Genomic DNA, 15717 nt, shown 5'->3' with positions numbered 1-15717 from the left:
AGAATTCTTTAAAAAAAAAAAAAAAAAAAGTACTGCAAGTCATTGTACTGTCAAACTAAACATCAAACAAAGAGAATTCCACTTTGCGTATTTCAAACAAGCACCTTGAAACCCTTGCCCAAGCCCTAATAATACCTCATGTCATTATCCATGCCGCTTATCCTCACAAGCAAGCTTCAAGTGAAAGGCGGACTACACCCTGCCAGTCAGATATCGACACAATCACCGAGCGGGAATCGATCCCACGCTGCCCGCACCAAAGGCAGGCGTGTGTACCACTACACCATCAGTGACTCTTAATATGAAAACCTAATTTAAGAACTTAACTCAGGTTTAAAAAGTATGAAACCCGCTACGCTGTTAAATAGCAACCAGAGGTATGACGATAAAAATCTTTTTTTTTTTTAATCATTGCAAATATATTTGGTATATTTCTTTCTCAGCTCCAGCTGGCCACATAGCACTTTTGAATGTTTTTATTTTTATTTTTTTTTGTTCACTGGACGGCGCACTCAAATTTTCGCAAGGTGTGATTCAAAACATCCAAGGCGAAGTATCGCATTAGTAGTCCTCACTTTTTGTGCCAAGCTTTCCAATCAGCCATTTTGTTTTCTTTGCGTTGATTTCATCTTTCTCGTCTGCGAGTTAAATTTGGCTTAAATTTCCTCATTTCTGTTCGCCATGTACGTACTTTTTTTTTTTTTTACTTCTATGAAAATCTATGTTGTGTAATCTTAATAGCGAAGGGTGCTGTGCACTATTTTAGAAATAAAAAAAGAAATGTTTTGACGGGAACTACTTGAAAACCTTGAAGGGTCAGAATTGGAGTATTTGCCAAAACCTTGTTATAAATACTGCACTTCTCTTATTTTGCAAAATAGAAAGAAAAAGAAAAATCCATATTGCTAAGGCCATAATTGGAACGTTCTCTTCCATCATTCGTATGTTGGATGTTATATTGTATCCAGAGAGAGTATTTTGCAAGAAAACATCCATCCATTTTCTTAGCCGCTTATCCTCACGAGGGTCGCGGGAGTGGCGGATTGAACCCGGGACCTCAGAACTGTGGGGCCGACGCTTTACCAGCCGCCTTTGCAAGTAACATTTTAAATAAAGATGTTTTCCCCGTACAAAGGTGACAAATCGACAGCACATTTAATTTGAAGGTGGCAACACTTCCTGTGTACGTTACAGTGCGGAGCGTTAAAGAATAAGAGAGTCCTATTGACAAACAAACAACAAAATGTTTCCTGCCGTGTTGACGAAATGGAAGGAGAGCGTGGACAGAATGACTTTTGGTAAAAAAAAAAAAAAAAAAGTCGAAAAGTGACGCGGGAGTGTCCAACGTGGCCCAAAACATCGAGTGTGGGGGCGGCGGAGGGGGGGGGGGTGTGTCACTTGTTTCCCGTGAGGTAGAGCAGCACAGCGTTGGCCACGTCCAGGGTCTCGTCCTTCACCAGCACGACGTCGTAAGAGTCCAAGTACGACTGCTTCCGCTCCTCCACCTGAGCACCAAACAAACGCAGTCGACACCACCGCGCAAAACTAAAGCGGCCAGTTCAACAAAAGTGTGATGACATTTTTTTATTAGTAATCCAGTTGGTGATGCAGTTAATGAATGTGCTGTCAAAAATAAAAGATAGGAATCTTCAAATTTGCTCTTTTAATTCATACATTTTTTTCAATTACCCATTGTTTTTACATTAAAAAAATAGATGTAAAAATAATTGTATTGATTATTTTGCATGGATAAAAATGATTTTTTTTTCTTGGATTACAATACATGGATACAAGTTTTATTTTTTTAACTATTTTTTCACCCCTTGAATTAAATTTACTTTAATATCTGGAGGTACAAGTTTTTCCCCATACAACTTTTTTTTTGGAGGGGTGATGATCAAAATAAAATAAATGAAAATATTTCATAGCTGTTGGTGGTTCTTTTTATTTTTGCGGATCTTGGATTAAAAATACATATATATTTGTGGAGATTTTATCAAATTGTTGTTGGCTTCCAATCGTTTACATATTTGAAACAATTAAGATAATATTTTTAAAAGGCATTTTTCTTGGATAAATTCCAAACAAAATGTGTGGATTTTTTTAAACTTTCCAATTTGAGGGGCTTTGAAAACTAAACATTTTGAAAGTTGCAACAGATTTTAAAGCTTAAGTACATTTTGGCAAGGTGGCATCTGTAAAGCTGATGTCCATTTTAAATATCCCAATTTTACCCAATCAGATTTTCAGTCAACAAGTTTTTAATGGATAAATAAAATATAAAATATTTACATACATAATTCGGTGATGTACAACTTTTTTGCACAATATATTAACTTTATGTAGCTATTACAAATATTATTTTGAGTATCACAGTGGTACTTGATCCTAAAAATGCAGCGGTCCAAATAAAAGGGATGGATCCAAATCTTAACACCCCCCCCGCGCCCGCGTCACCTTGTCGTTGAGGAAGCCGATCTTGAGGACGTTCTCCATGTTGTGCACGCCGTCGGCCATGGTGAGGTCGCCGAGGGAGTCGCCCAGCAGCAGGACGTTGGGCCGGGCTCGCAGCTCCTGGAAGTGACCCGTGTTGAGCAGGGCCCCCTCCCGTTTGTTGTAGATGTGGATCAGCTCGCCCTTGAAGGCTCTCAGCACCCCCTGGGAGGAGGCAAAAGGGGAAGGGGGGGGGGGGGGCTGGGGGTGAGTAGGACCCCAAAAGTGCCTTCAAGACTCAAGCAAGTCACGCAATCTTGCTCCGTCGCAACATTTATGGTTTATTCTCATAGTCATTGGAGCGATACTTAGACTCATAACAAAAATGTAAATTTGACACTATAAAAGTTCAAACAACTAAAATAGCGTGTGCGAAATTCATCCATCCATCCATTTTCTAAGCCACCTATCCTCACAAGAGTCGCGGGGGTGCTGGAGGCAAACCCAACCATCACCAGGCAGGAGGCGGGGCGAGCAGCCTGAACTGGTCGCCAGCCAATCACAGGGCACATCGAGACAAACAACCAATCGCACTCACAATCACACCTAGGGGCAATTTAGAGTCTCCAATCAATGCACGTCTTTGGGATGCGGGAGGAAACCGTAGTGCCCACCCGGAGAAAACCCACGCAGCCACAGGGGTGAACATGCAAACCCCACATAGGCGGGGCCAGGATCGAACCCGAGACCTCAGAGCTGTGAGGCCGTCGCTTTGCAGCTGCTCCACCGTGCCGCCACATGATATTATATTTACGAAAACGGTTTTCTTTCCAAAACGAAACAAATGCAACGACAGCGGCCTTAAAGACTCAACGCAAAGCGCGCCCGGGATCGAACGTGACGTCGTCGTCATGGCCGCCGAGGGAGAGAAGCTCCGCCTACTCACCGCCTGGTCGAAGTCCATGTAGTTGGAGAAGACCTTGACGTTGGGGTGGAAGACGCCGGCCTGGCGGATGACCTCCTCCAGGATGTCCCCGATGCCGGCGGAGAAGATGAGCAGCGGGATGCTGTGCTGGTGCAGCTGCGAAAAGAACAGCTGGTAGCCGTCCCTGCAGCGGCGGACCACAGGGGCGCCATCTTGGCCTCATACAATTTTGCCCAAATCCCGGCACGCAAATAAAAACGCGAGTTTAACGTCAAACGGCAACTTGTGGACTCGAAACAAACCGCATCGCTTCAAATGCTAATAACTTAGCACGAACACACAATGGAAAACGCCATAGATGGGCAAACGAATCCAAACTAAGTGTCAAAATGGACATCATGATTTCATTATCAAATAAAATATGAGAGGACGAAAAAAGTTGATCGTGCTGTGACAAAAAAATTCTTTAGTAAATAAAAAACTGTTTAGTTTTAAAACATTTTTTTAAGATCTAATGAAGATATTTGCAGTGTACTTGTAATTGAATATTTGTTATAAAAAAGGAAAAAATGATTTTACTGTACTAAATGACATTAAACGATATGTTAATAGGATCTACGTACTAATGCTGAGGACAGCACAACTAAAATGGAAAAATTAATAGAACATAGCTTGAAATAAAAGTTTATTTTTTGGGTCAATGGTTTATGTTGATGATTTGAAACGTGTAATACAAATATGGCCATCTAATATGACAAGTCGCACACAGTCGCTCTCTAGTGGAGTGTAAAACAATGAAATACAATGTATTTAATAAATAAAATAAAGATAAAATAAAAAACAATAAAATATGAAATAAAATCAAACAGACTGAAGCTTGTAACTATGCAAAAAATATATATATATTTTTTTAGAAAAGTCAGTCCAGTAATTTTTTTTAAGTACTATTCACTGATTCATTCATTTTCTGTACCGCTTATCCCCACTCACGACAGAAAAATTAATGTGTGATGTGGGTTTATTTTATGTTTTGTTTCAAATATTTTGAAATTTCAAACAGCTTTTAAAAGCACAACGAGTTAGCCGACGCGCTATCGAAATAAATTTACTTTGCTTTTTTTCTGACCTGAGCTTGGCGTCGGACTCCCGCACCACCGCGGCCAGCAGGTCCTTCCGGATGTTCTGCTGCACCAGCAGCTCGTGCGCTTTGGTCCACCTTCGGGGGCACGGAAACACGCACGGCACGTCAACGCGACTCCCGGGCGAGCGGACGTTTTGCGGGCGGGGGGGGGGTTGTGCTCACCACTCCACCATGAGCGGCAGCTTCTCGGCGATGGAGCGCGACGAGTCGATCTCGATGGGGTAGTACTTGTTCAACAGATCCTTCAACTGAAGCCACAGTGACACTGCTGAACATATTTTTACACTTGCGTGACAGTTCGGATTGTTAAAAAAAAAAAAAAAAAAAAGTCATCTCAATTTTTAAAAGTAACAGAATTAACTGTAAAATGTTGTCATTCTGTATTTTATACGCGAGAATTCAAAGTCGGCTTCGTGCACACCTGCCCTTTGCACTCTTGAGAGATCAGCTTGCTGTTGTCGAGAATATCTGCGCGCAAATGAAGCAAAAGCGCGTCGTGACGCAGCTCATCCACATTTACCTTTCGCATATTTGGAACGCGTACTTACTGTGACAGGTGGGGCATCGTTTGCCATTATACGCAAATCTTGTCAGAGTCATGTCGAAGTCTGAGATAACCTTAAAAAAAAAAAAAAAAAACGGACGTGCGTCATCAGCGGAATATCGAGGAGGGGGGAGCACAATATTAGGTACACCCACAACATCAGTGCTACACGAGATCCACGCTAATTAAAACCACCGGATTAAAGGCGAATCCATGTTTCCATTACAATGAATGGAAAAAGAAATAATGTGTTCCAGGGCTAAAAAATTTGGCTTTTTAATGCATTTTTTTTAGCTTTTCCTGATAATAAACTGCATAGTAGAAATCCATCCATCCATCCATTTTCTCCACCGCTTATCCTCACGACGGTCACGGGGAGTGCTGAAGCCTATCCCAGCTTTCAACGGGCATGAGGCGGGGTACACCTGAACTGGTTGCAAGCCAATCGCACAGAACATCGAGAAAACAGCCGCACTCACAATCACACCTTGGGGCAATTTAAGGGTCCAGAATCACACCTAGGGGCAATTTAGAGTATCCAATTAATGTTGCATGTTTTTGGGAATGTGGGAGGAAATCCCACAATTCCTTGCAACATGCAAATTTGGATTGTTATGGTAACAAAGCTATTCATTTTTGTCATTATTGTGTATTCCTAATACAGTGATGCCTTGGTTCTTAATAACAATCCGTTCCAGAAAACAGTTCAAGAAGTGATCTTTTTGAAAACAAAATCAATGTTTCCCATAACAATGAATGGAAAAAGAAAGAATGTGTTCCAAGCCTAAAAAAAATTTGGCTTTTTAAAGCATTTTTTTTAACTTTTCCTGAAAATAAACTGCATAGTAGAAATACATGTATAGTTTAAATACTTTATGTAATAAAATAATTTCAGAACTATATTTATTTTTTGCTTAAAATGTATGCTTTAGTAGTAGAGTATGCTAGGCTGGGAGTGCACTGCCGTGTCTGTAGCGACCAGCCTTGTAAACTTTTGTTATTAACAAAAGTGCAGAATAACATAACTTATATCATGACATTTTGTATATAATAATAACTTGCGTTCTTTGGAGGCATGATTGGGGATTAATACGGTAGACCTCGATAAGAAGAAAAACAACAGCCGTGACCGGGACACGTCTGTGTACAGAGGCTGCGTTATACAGAATAACAAAAGTGCGCTGGTTGCAGCATGGGTGTTATGTCATTTCTAGGTTTTTTGTTTTTTTTTTTGGGGGGGGGGGGGGCGTTTGAACTGACAATAACAAAACGCGTCGTGGTTGGGACAACTGCTTGCACCGCCCGCGATGTTATTTTCGTTTTTTTTTCCGGGGGGCGTTCGAATTGACAATAGTAAAGCGCGTCGTGGGTGCGTGAGCTGCTTGCGCCGCACGTAATATGTTATTTCCGAGTACTGATTTATGTTCGAAAACAGAAGCAAAAAAAATCTTGAAATTTTTGTTCAACAACGGGGACGTTCGAGAACCGAGACTTGACTGTACTATTCATTGATTCGTTCATTTTCTGTACCGCCTGCCCTCACTCGGGTCAGTTGTATTTAACTTTTAAATCCAGTAATTTGTATTTGACCCTACAAATTATGAAACAAGATGAAGAAATTACTTTTCACGGCGTGATAATTTATTTTGAGAAAAATAAAGAAACTAGCCATGAACGGCACAGACGTGACATGGTTTGAGTTGAACATCGGTGACTTTTTTTTACATCCTATTCTTCATTCACTTCATGAAACTAACTATGCATAATTATATCGTGACTGAACAATAACACAAACATCTGAAATCTGAGCATCGTAGTGAATGACCGACATGTAATAGTTATCGTGGCGAGCACATCTGCCTCACAGTCAGGAGATCCCTGTTTGAATTTTTATCCTCCAAGTCTTCATTGAAGCTAACAGAGTTGCTTTCGCTGTGTGGAAGGAGGCAAGCGTACCAGGAGAAAATATACAAACTGCATACAGGAAGGCCGGAAAACCGGATGACACATCCTCAGGACTGTATTTTGTGCCATTTTGGATTCATTCATCGGAAAACAACTTCACACCATCATCAGATTTGATTGACAGGTGTACCTAATGTTATGCCCGGTGCCGCTGCCTGACCTGTAGCGTGTTCGAACCCGCCTTCAGCATGGACTCCAGAATCTCCTGGACTCTCTTGGGGTCCCTCATGCACACCGACGGATTGGACAGTTCAGAAATCTGAACAACAACAACAACAAAATTTGGGGGGGATTATTCGAGACAGGAAAAGGGTTACTTCCTCACCCAAACGACAAACTCGGCAAAAGTGGACATGAGCGAGCACGTCGCTGAATAAACTCAAAATGTTACCCCACAGGGTAAACAGAAATACAAAAACTTATTTTCCCAACGATCTAAATCAAGTGTTTGGTCCTAAAGTGGCGTGTTAAATCGCCTTTTAGCCTGACGACAGCAATTAGCTCGAGGCTATCTTACGACACGAGACGAGCTTGAACACATTCTTCCACATTCTTTAGGGGCGCCAAAGAGTCACCCCCGTGAAACAGGTTGGGATGAAATTACCATTTCGCAAAATGTTGTGTCGGCAACCGATAAGGTTTATTAATACAGAACGTGTGTGATAATTTAGTCTCCGGTTGTTGCTGTCCACTGTCAGGGAGACTTGAGTTGCCTTCGTGATTTCTACACGGGGTTGTAATATTGATGCCTCATACACCAGTTAACGTTTGCGAAATTAAAATGAGATGCTTTATCACATGATACAAAACATTAAGTAAAAAGGGTTCTCTCAACACTGATTAGTTGCCTGATGAGAGGTTGCTTTTGACGATATGGATGACGATGGAGCTAAGATATGAGGAATTACGAGCCTACGAGCTGTACCTGAAAGCAGCACAGCGACTTGCGTAACCGCATGTGTGCGCCGCTGCAATGGGAAACAACACGTAATAGCTTCCGTTCCGTTTCTTCCACTCAAAACACACACGAATATGTTATTAATTTGTGGGTGACATTTATTTTAAGAGCACCTCTGGTTGATTTAACAACTTTAGTAGAAATTATGGAAGCGGCTATCCCAACAATCGCGGTCTTTGCTTGAATGTGCTTTGTAAATGAACGTGTTTGGTGTCATTAATTCAACTATTGAGGCAGGAATCATGAAAATGCGCACTCAATGGAATCGCCGCCATTTCTACAGACAAACTAGACGTTGCAGACACCACCATGGCAACATCCACATAACCATGCGCTGACAAAATGATCACAACAGACTCTCTAATAACTCTTTGCCTTGTGTACTCGAGCTTCGTTCAGATCTGCACGTCCACTTTTGTTGCCGTTTTTTTTCGATAACTCCACTGTATCTTCTCCTTCATGCAATCTAATCTTTGAAACAATGAAAAACCGCTTCTCAATGTCTCTGTTTAAATGATTTCCACATCCGTAGACGCAAAAAAAAAAAACCTGGCATAACATTGGACAGCTGACTGCTTGTCTGCAACAATGGCGGTCAAGTACCCGGATGAACAAGCGTGACGTCACGTGCGACCCAACCTAGAAAAATAGAGGGCCCTTTTACATGGACAATGAGGACTTTTACCGTCAAATTTTTAATAGATCTATACATCACCATCCATATTTTTCTAAGCGTAGCGTTCAAATTTTGTCAGTTGGTGAAAGTCAGGGGTGTCAAACTCATTTTTGTCACGGGCCACATTATAGTTACGGTTTCCCTCTGTTAAATCATAAATATCTGTGACCGCCTCATCATATTTACACGTGGAGTTTATGAAGTAGTTTTGAAATCATAAATCAATGGGAATGGGTTTTTCAACTGTTGTCGATGTTTGGCAACACAAAAAATGCTTGCAATATCTCAATATTATCATTTAGGATATGACAATGGGAAATTTTGGTACAGATTTTGGCAAAAAATCACAAGTTGAGACATATGATTTTGCCTCCACGGGCCACATCAAATCATGTGCCGGGCTGGATCTGGCCCCCGGGGCCTTGAGTTTGACACCTGCAATGTAAGTAGTATCGCGACGTGCTGGCCTGTCATTTTTTTTAATTCATCACTCCGCCAAACGGGAAAACACATGGAGAAATGTAACCTTTTTTTTTGCCAAATATCTTCAAACAAAAATGTAATTTTTTTTTTTTTTTTACACCAAGACATTAGCATCTCCACAAGGGGTGAAAATACCCCATACAAACACCAATGATAAACAGGTAATGGTAATATAACATTTAATGTAGCATTTTTATGGGGAGGGCACAATAATCATCACGCTGGGAAGTCACACTTATTGCACATATCAGAAAGCAATTATTTATTGCGTTTCCGAGAGCTTGTCATATGAGCAGCGCACAATTAAAATTATCCCCCCCTACAAAGTCTCTTCCAAACCACTTTTTTTGTTCAGAAAAATCAGCAAAGCAACAAAAAATTTGAATTTGGTGTATTTTATTTCAACTGGAACCATATTTCAGAAATCAAAACAAAGTGCACCGGGCAACTTAAAACCCCTTAAGACTCAACAAACGATGGGAACAAAAGTGCTCTTTTGGCTTGGTAAGACAAAAAAAAAAAGATAACTGGAATGCCTTCATTGCATCTTTTGAGGAAAAATAAATACACCGTCGCTGAATTAATCCCATCTGGGGAATGAAGGATGTCTCGTTAGCGCGTTTGCTATCGCGGAGGCTGCGGAGAGGCGTTTATGGCACTCGAAGAGTTGACACTTGCATGAACAGAGATTGTCACAGTGTTTACAAATGGAACAAAGCTACGGAGCGTTGTCAAATATATATCTATATAAACAGCTTTATGTTATTTATATACAGACACATAAACATCTCTTCAGGATATTATTTCATCGTTGCCGTTCTGTGCGTCCCTTCACAACCGCGCGTGCACACACAAACGTACAATTCATGGCTTCCCAAAAAAAAGTGGCCCACGCCACGACGTTCAGTTCAGTCGGAACGCGGCGTTGGACCACTGCAGCATTGTTACCAATGAATGAAATGGATTAACGGGTGGTGCGGTCCCCGGCTGGATATTTGAGGATAGAGATTCTTCCATGCGGATGAGTTCACAAGACTTCAGAAGCAGAATATTAATAAAGCCGCATTTTCCACCGCACGGTACGCCTCGGTCCGGTTTTAGCGTTTCCAGTGAGAAAAAAAAAAAAGAAACTTTTCCTTTCATTGGCCTATTTTTTCCAGTATTGTGGTTTACACATCAATTCATATTTCATGGTACTATACTTCACAATGAAGTTTACTTGGTGAATTTTATTTTCACTTTAAAAGTGTACTTTTTTTCCTGTTGCAAAGAAAAAAAAAAAAAAATCTGAGCTGCTAATTTTTTTTTTGGACAGTTCTGAACAATTATGAACTGTATGAAAATGTCAGATCTGTCTCATAATGGAATGCAATATGCTTGTGTATCATCTCGTTTGGTCCTATCGGTCGTCCTCCCCCCCATCCACAAACGGATAAAATAAATCAATGGAACGCAATACGAGCCATTTAAAAAACGGAAACGCGGAGCAGATGTAAGACCGATCCGAACGTACCGTTTGGTGGAAAAGCGGTTGGAATGAGTCACTTCTGTGTTACAGTTCTGAAATGCAATTTTTTATCCTTTTCACGCGTTGCTAAACATACTCAACGGAATGCAAACCAACTCGTGGAAATGCGGTCGGGAGCTCAGCACTCGATCTGTGACTGCAGCTGCCGGCGCAGGGTGAGCGTGCGGCGGTGCAGCTGCTGCATCTGCTGCATGCGGTCCCGCTGGCGCGCCAGGTTCTGGGGCATGGGGTAGCGCTGGCAGCCGTACAGGAAGCGGTAGGGCACGCGCACGTGGCAGGCGGTGGCGCGGCACCGCGGCTGCGGCATGGGCGGCAGCAGCATCCAGCGCCTGCGCTCGGCGCAGTAGCGGTACGCCTCCTTGCGATACTGCTTGTCCACGTCGTCGCTATTCTTCCAGCCGCCGATGATGAAGACGTCGTCGTCGAAGTGGCAGATGGCGGCGCCCTCGATGCTGGTCACCTCGGGCGGCAGGCTCTCCAGGATCTCGTCGGGAACGCGGGCGCTGATCTTCTGCCGGGCCACCTCGTCCCGCACGCCGTAGCTCTTGGGGCAGCAGGAGGCCGTGTGGTAGAAGTTGGTGGCGGCCACGGCCATCTGGAAGACGCAGTAGTTGTCGATGAGCGGCAGCGAGTCCACGTCCTGCCACTGGTGGGTGTCCGTGTCGTAGCGGGTGGTCACGGTCTTCAGCCCGTCGTCTTTGTCCGTGTCGACGGGCGTGCGCGCCGTCACGTACACGTAGCGGTCCTCCACGCTCACCGCCTTCACGTCGCGCAGGATCTTGGGCGCCGACTCCAGGTTGTGCCACTTGTCTTGCTCGGGCTCGTACACGCTGACGTCCTTGAAGCCCGGGCTGAAGTTGCCGTGGCCGCCGATGCTGTACAGGATGTCCTTGATGCAGGTGAGGCCGAAGGAGTGCTTGCGCGTGGTCAGGTTGCTCACTTGCTCCCACGTGTTGCAGTTGGGGTTGTAGCGCTCCACCGTCTTGGCGAAGCCCGGCTCCATGGAGCCGGCCACGTAGACGTGCGAGTCGGTGGCGGCGATGGCGTGGCCGTCCAGGTGGTTGTGGATGTGCGGCAGGTTGACCCAGCGGTCCTCGTAGATGAAGTAGCCCACGCACTCGCTCAGGTAGTCCCCGCCCTCCGACACGCCGCCCACCACCATGATGACGTCCATGTTCTGGCCGAAGCGCGGCTGGAAAGACACCACGTACGAGGACCACAGCTCCAGGTCGGCCAGCTTAAAGTTCTCGAAGCGGATGGCGTAACCCTCCACCGCCTCCGACACCAGGCGCATGCACACCTCGTTGGCCGCCACCATCCGCTCGTTCTTCACCACCCGCGTCAGGTAGGTGGGCTTGATCTGGGGCAACCTGAGAAGCCGGAAGAGCTCTTCGAAGTAGCCCCCGCGCTCCTCTGGGAACTTCTGCACCCACTTGACCACGGCCTCGAAGAGCACCTCCTCGGAGTCCACCGTGATCTCGGCGTCCGACAGCCAGTTGCGCACCAGGTGGAAGGGCAGGGTGTAGAACTCTTCGTCCTGGATCACCTTGTGGAAGTTGCGGCGGATCATGTCGGCCGCCCGCAGGGCCAGCTGGTCCAGCGTGTACATGTGCGCCAGGCTGTGCACCGCCACGCAGTTGGTCAGGCTCAGCTTCTTCTTCAGAAACTCACCGCAAAAGTCTTTCAGCTGCACTAGTAGGAACCTAAAAATTAAGGAGACAGGAGGTCCTGGTGAGGGTACATTTCAGGTGGGGAGGGCAGGCGGACAGTGAAGTCTCAAAGCAATAAAAATGTATTTTTGCGTAAACAGAAACCAATCTGTGGCAACAGTAAATGTTACTGTCCAGGTTTTGGCAATGGACATTTGCACAGTGTGACCTTTCAAACATGGCTGCCACATAGGCACGACAGTCCAGGTAGAAGCGGGCGGTGGCGTAACGTCTTTATATACAGTGGTGCCTCGGTTCTCGAACACAATCTGTTCCGGAAGGCTGGTTGAAAACCGAAACGTTCGAAAACCGAAGCGCGTTTTCCCATTACTATGAATGAAAAATGTAATAATGCGTTCCAAGCCTAAAAAAAGTTTTGTAAAGCGTTTTTTTTTTAATTTTCCTGATAATAAACTGCATACTAGAAATGCATGTATAATTTAAATATTTTATATAATTAAATCATTTAAGAAATGTATTTGTTTTTTACTTAAAATTTATGCTTTAGCAATAGAGTATGCTAGGCTGGGAGTGCAATGCAATCTGTAGCGACTCGGGCCCCAGCTTTGTAAACCTTTTATATAATCAACAAAAGTACAAAATAACTAAACAAGCAATAATGAGGGGGGGGGAAGACTTTTGACTTGACAGAACGTACATAACGTAAAAAAAAAAACAAAAAAAAAAAAATCGAACTTGCAACTAGAGGTAGGGTTAATGGAACAAAAGAAAAAAAAAGCAATGGAAAACAAGTGTTTCAAATGTCTTCGGTGGGGGTGACTCGCCCCTTTTTAACAAAGAATCTGATCTGCCATCTTGTGAGCACCTTCCGTTTTTTTTTTTTCCAGAGGTGCGTTCGAAACCACAATAACAAATCGTTGCTGCTGGTCAGGGCGTTCGAATACCGATTTTCTTTTGAAAACCAAAGCTAAAAAGTATATCGAGAAATTTCCATTCGAAAACTGATTTGTACGAAAACAGAGACGTTCGAAAACCGAGGTACCACTGTACTATCGCCCTGACATCTCTAGATGGAGAACCTCGATTCGTCAAACTAGACTAGAGAACACATCACCACTGTTCCAAGGTCCAGTGGTGGCACGCGGCTCTGCGTTGCACTTGGTGCCTTGCGCCTCGGATGCGGATCCTCACCCATGGAAACCCGTTCCATGAAGCTCTCTGCGGACTGTTCTAAAGGTAACCTGAAGGCCACTTGAAGATTAGTGGTCCCAATCGACTGACTCAGCAGAAAGTTGCCGACCTCTTCGCAGTATGCGCCGTCAGTTTACGTGGCCGATCACTTTGTGGCTGAATTGATGTTTCCAAAGGTTTCCAGGTTCTTCTAATGGAGCTGACTGTTGACTGTGTAAAATTTTGGAAAGAGGAAATTTCACGACTGGACTTGCTGTACAAGTGGCCTCCCAACACAGTTTTGGCCCAGAATTTGCTGAGCTCCAGAGTGCCACCCGTTCTTTCACAAATATTTGTAAAAAAAAAAAAAAAACCGTCTACATGCCTCGGTGCTTGGTTTCATAGATATTGGAATACCTGATACCAATTATTTTTGGACTAGTGGCAATTATGTGCACAGAGCGGTACCTGTCAGCAAGCTCCAGGACTTCATGCACGTTGCAGGTGCTGACGCGAATTTCCCCGGTGTACATGTACTGAATGACGCTCTCCACCGTCTCGGGATCGGGTCCCGTCTCCGAGCTCCATTCCTTCATGTCAACGCGGCCGGAAAGCGACTCGGAGAACTGTCCGCCCAGCAGCGGCGTGAAGTAGTCCGTGGCGGCTGCCAGCACCGAGCGGTGGGCCGCGAACTCGCACGTCTGGACGCCCCCGGCCGCTGCCCCGCTGCTGAAGGCGAGCGTGACGTCGCAGAACAGGCCTTGCTTGCGCTGCTCGTTCTGCCGCCGCGAGAGCTCCGAGCAGTGGGAGGACGACGCGAAGTCCTCGGCCTCTTCCGCGTCGCCGTCCGCGGCCAGGGAGCTCGGGGTGCCGCAAACGCCGCCGCTCCCGCCACCGCTGCCATTACTCGCGCTGCTACCCCGGGCCGAGTCTTCCGGGTTGGGGGCTGCCGCTGCCATTTTGCTCGACGGTAAGCGGAGGAAGGGTAAGAAAGGGAGCCAAGTTGTCAGCTCAGGCGACTTCAGACACGCGTAAAGGAGTCAGAACCGAAGCGCCACATTGAAGCACTCGCCCTCCCATTTGCGGAAGTGGGCCACAGCGGGAATACGACGATGCTAGCTCACGCTTGCTTGAGTAGCCCTTAAACCACTCCATGTAATTGTTCCCACCCCCGTATTATTCTCGCTAATTATGCCTGGGGCGCAGTACTAACATTTCTCGTCAGCCACTGAGCGTTCGCGAGCTTAACACAAAATTTGGCCACCAAGACAAGACCGACGCTAGCCTCGCGCGAGCTGAGCGTTAGCCGCTGCTGACAGAAAGTGACGCCATCTCCCGTGACGTCCGGAAAGATTAGCGCCTCGTAAATTAAAAAAAATAAAAATAAAACCGCCACAAATTGGACCCGGGAATTCTTTTTCTTTTTTTTTTAATCCAAAAATTTGATTTATATCTAAAACTAATTCCAAAGTATTGTTAGATTGTATTTATGCTATAGTTTGATATGGGTGTGACGAACGTGTTTAAATAAAGTTTTTTGTTCGACCCGGAAATTGTGATTGCTATTCTTTAAATGTAACAATGTTCATACATTTAAATAATTGCATTTATAATTCCTGTGTTTTATAATTGTTTGATGGTTGTACATGTATTGCTTTCTAGCGGGAAAAAAAAACACGCTGGACGAAATTTAAGCGTTGGCCCTGAATGATGCCGAGGTGTTTGTGACGTCAGAGTACAATCGTTCACTCTTTTGAAGACGTCTTGAAATGTAAAATCTTACTTTAAAAACAAAAACGTAGACAAAGTGGTGACCTAGTAATAGACCTTAAGTGGAAAAACAATATCATGTGTCTTGTATCATTTTTCCCATCCATTTTCTGAGCCGCTTATCCTCACGCGGGTCACAGGAGTGCTGGAGCCAATCACAGCTATCAATGGGCAGGAGGCGGGGTACACCCTGAACTGGTTGCCAGCCAATCGCAGGGCACATGGAGACAGAGCGCAGTCACACTCACATTAATGCATGTTTTTTGGGGATGTGGGAGGAAACCAGAGTGCCCGGAAAAAACCCACGCAGGCACGGGGAGAACATGCGAACTCCACGCAGGTGGGGCCGGCCGAGATTTGAGCCCCGGGCCTCAGAACTGTGAGGCCAACGCTCTACAGCTGCTCCACCGTGCCGCTCGGTTGTCCTTTTGGTTAGTTTTATTTCGGTACTTTA

General features: G+C 44.7%; 2 protein-coding genes across 5 annotated transcripts; both read right to left on the bottom strand.

Annotated features, from left to right (window-relative positions):
- Positions 1-13: 13 nt before the first annotated feature.
- Positions 14-8533, bottom strand: LOC133513917 (7-methylguanosine phosphate-specific 5'-nucleotidase-like). 4 transcript variants are annotated; one of them, XM_061845002.1, is made up of 9 exons: positions 8342-8533; positions 7169-7267; positions 5048-5117; positions 4921-4967; positions 4662-4747; positions 4485-4574; positions 3380-3542; positions 2458-2658; positions 14-1505 (listed from the first exon to the last, which is right to left on the bottom strand). In XM_061845002.1, the coding sequence occupies exons 1-9, from the start codon at positions 8525-8527 to the stop codon at positions 1395-1397; spliced, it is 1053 nt and encodes a 350-aa protein (XP_061700986.1). In that variant the 5' UTR covers positions 8528-8533; the 3' UTR covers positions 14-1394. The 4 variants fall into 4 exon arrangements, with proteins under 4 accessions (XP_061700986.1, XP_061700988.1, XP_061700989.1 ...); XM_061845004.1 differs by lacking the exon at positions 8342-8533 and adding an exon at positions 7613-8309 and having other exon boundaries at positions 4662-4764; positions 4861-4967; XM_061845005.1 differs by lacking the exon at positions 8342-8533 and adding an exon at positions 7613-8307 and having other exon boundaries at positions 4662-4764.
- A 757-nt stretch (positions 8534-9290) lies between these two features.
- On the bottom strand, positions 9291-14898 carry klhl11 (kelch-like family member 11). Its single transcript, XM_061846798.1, has 2 exons — positions 13962-14898; positions 9291-12356 (listed from the first exon to the last, which is right to left on the bottom strand). Exons 1-2 carry the CDS (start codon positions 14450-14452, stop codon positions 10772-10774), a joined length of 2076 nt encoding a protein of 691 aa, XP_061702782.1. The 5' UTR covers positions 14453-14898; the 3' UTR covers positions 9291-10771.
- Positions 14899-15717: the final 819 nt, after the last annotated feature.

Source organism: Syngnathoides biaculeatus, chromosome 16, assembly GCF_019802595.1.
Source record: "Syngnathoides biaculeatus isolate LvHL_M chromosome 16, ASM1980259v1, whole genome shotgun sequence".
Taxonomy (NCBI): domain Eukaryota; kingdom Metazoa; phylum Chordata; class Actinopteri; order Syngnathiformes; family Syngnathidae; genus Syngnathoides; species Syngnathoides biaculeatus.
Note: the sequence above shows the minus strand (reverse complement) of the source record. Positions and strands in the feature narration are given on the sequence as shown.

Bases quoted from the DNA above. Each gene is read 5' to 3' on its own strand.
- LOC133513917 (XM_061845002.1), bottom strand. From the start codon at position 8,527: ATGTTATGCCAGGTTTTTTTTTTTTGCGTCTACGGATGTGGAAATCAT. The intron at 4,968-5,047 runs GTAAGTACGCGT...ATTTGCGCGCAG, and splicing joins ACGATGCCCCACCTGTCACA to ATATTCTCGACAACAGCAAG. The intron at 3,543-4,484 runs GTCAGAAAAAAA...CCGCCGCTGCAG, and splicing joins GAGTCCGACGCCAAGCTCAG to GGACGGCTACCAGCTGTTCT.
- klhl11 (XM_061846798.1), bottom strand. From the start codon at position 14,452: ATGGCAGCGGCAGCCCCCAACCCGGAAGACTCGGCCCGGGGTAGCAGC. The intron at 12,357-13,961 runs GTACCGCTCTGT...CTTAATTTTTAG, and splicing joins GTCCTGGAGCTTGCTGACAG to GTTCCTACTAGTGCAGCTGA.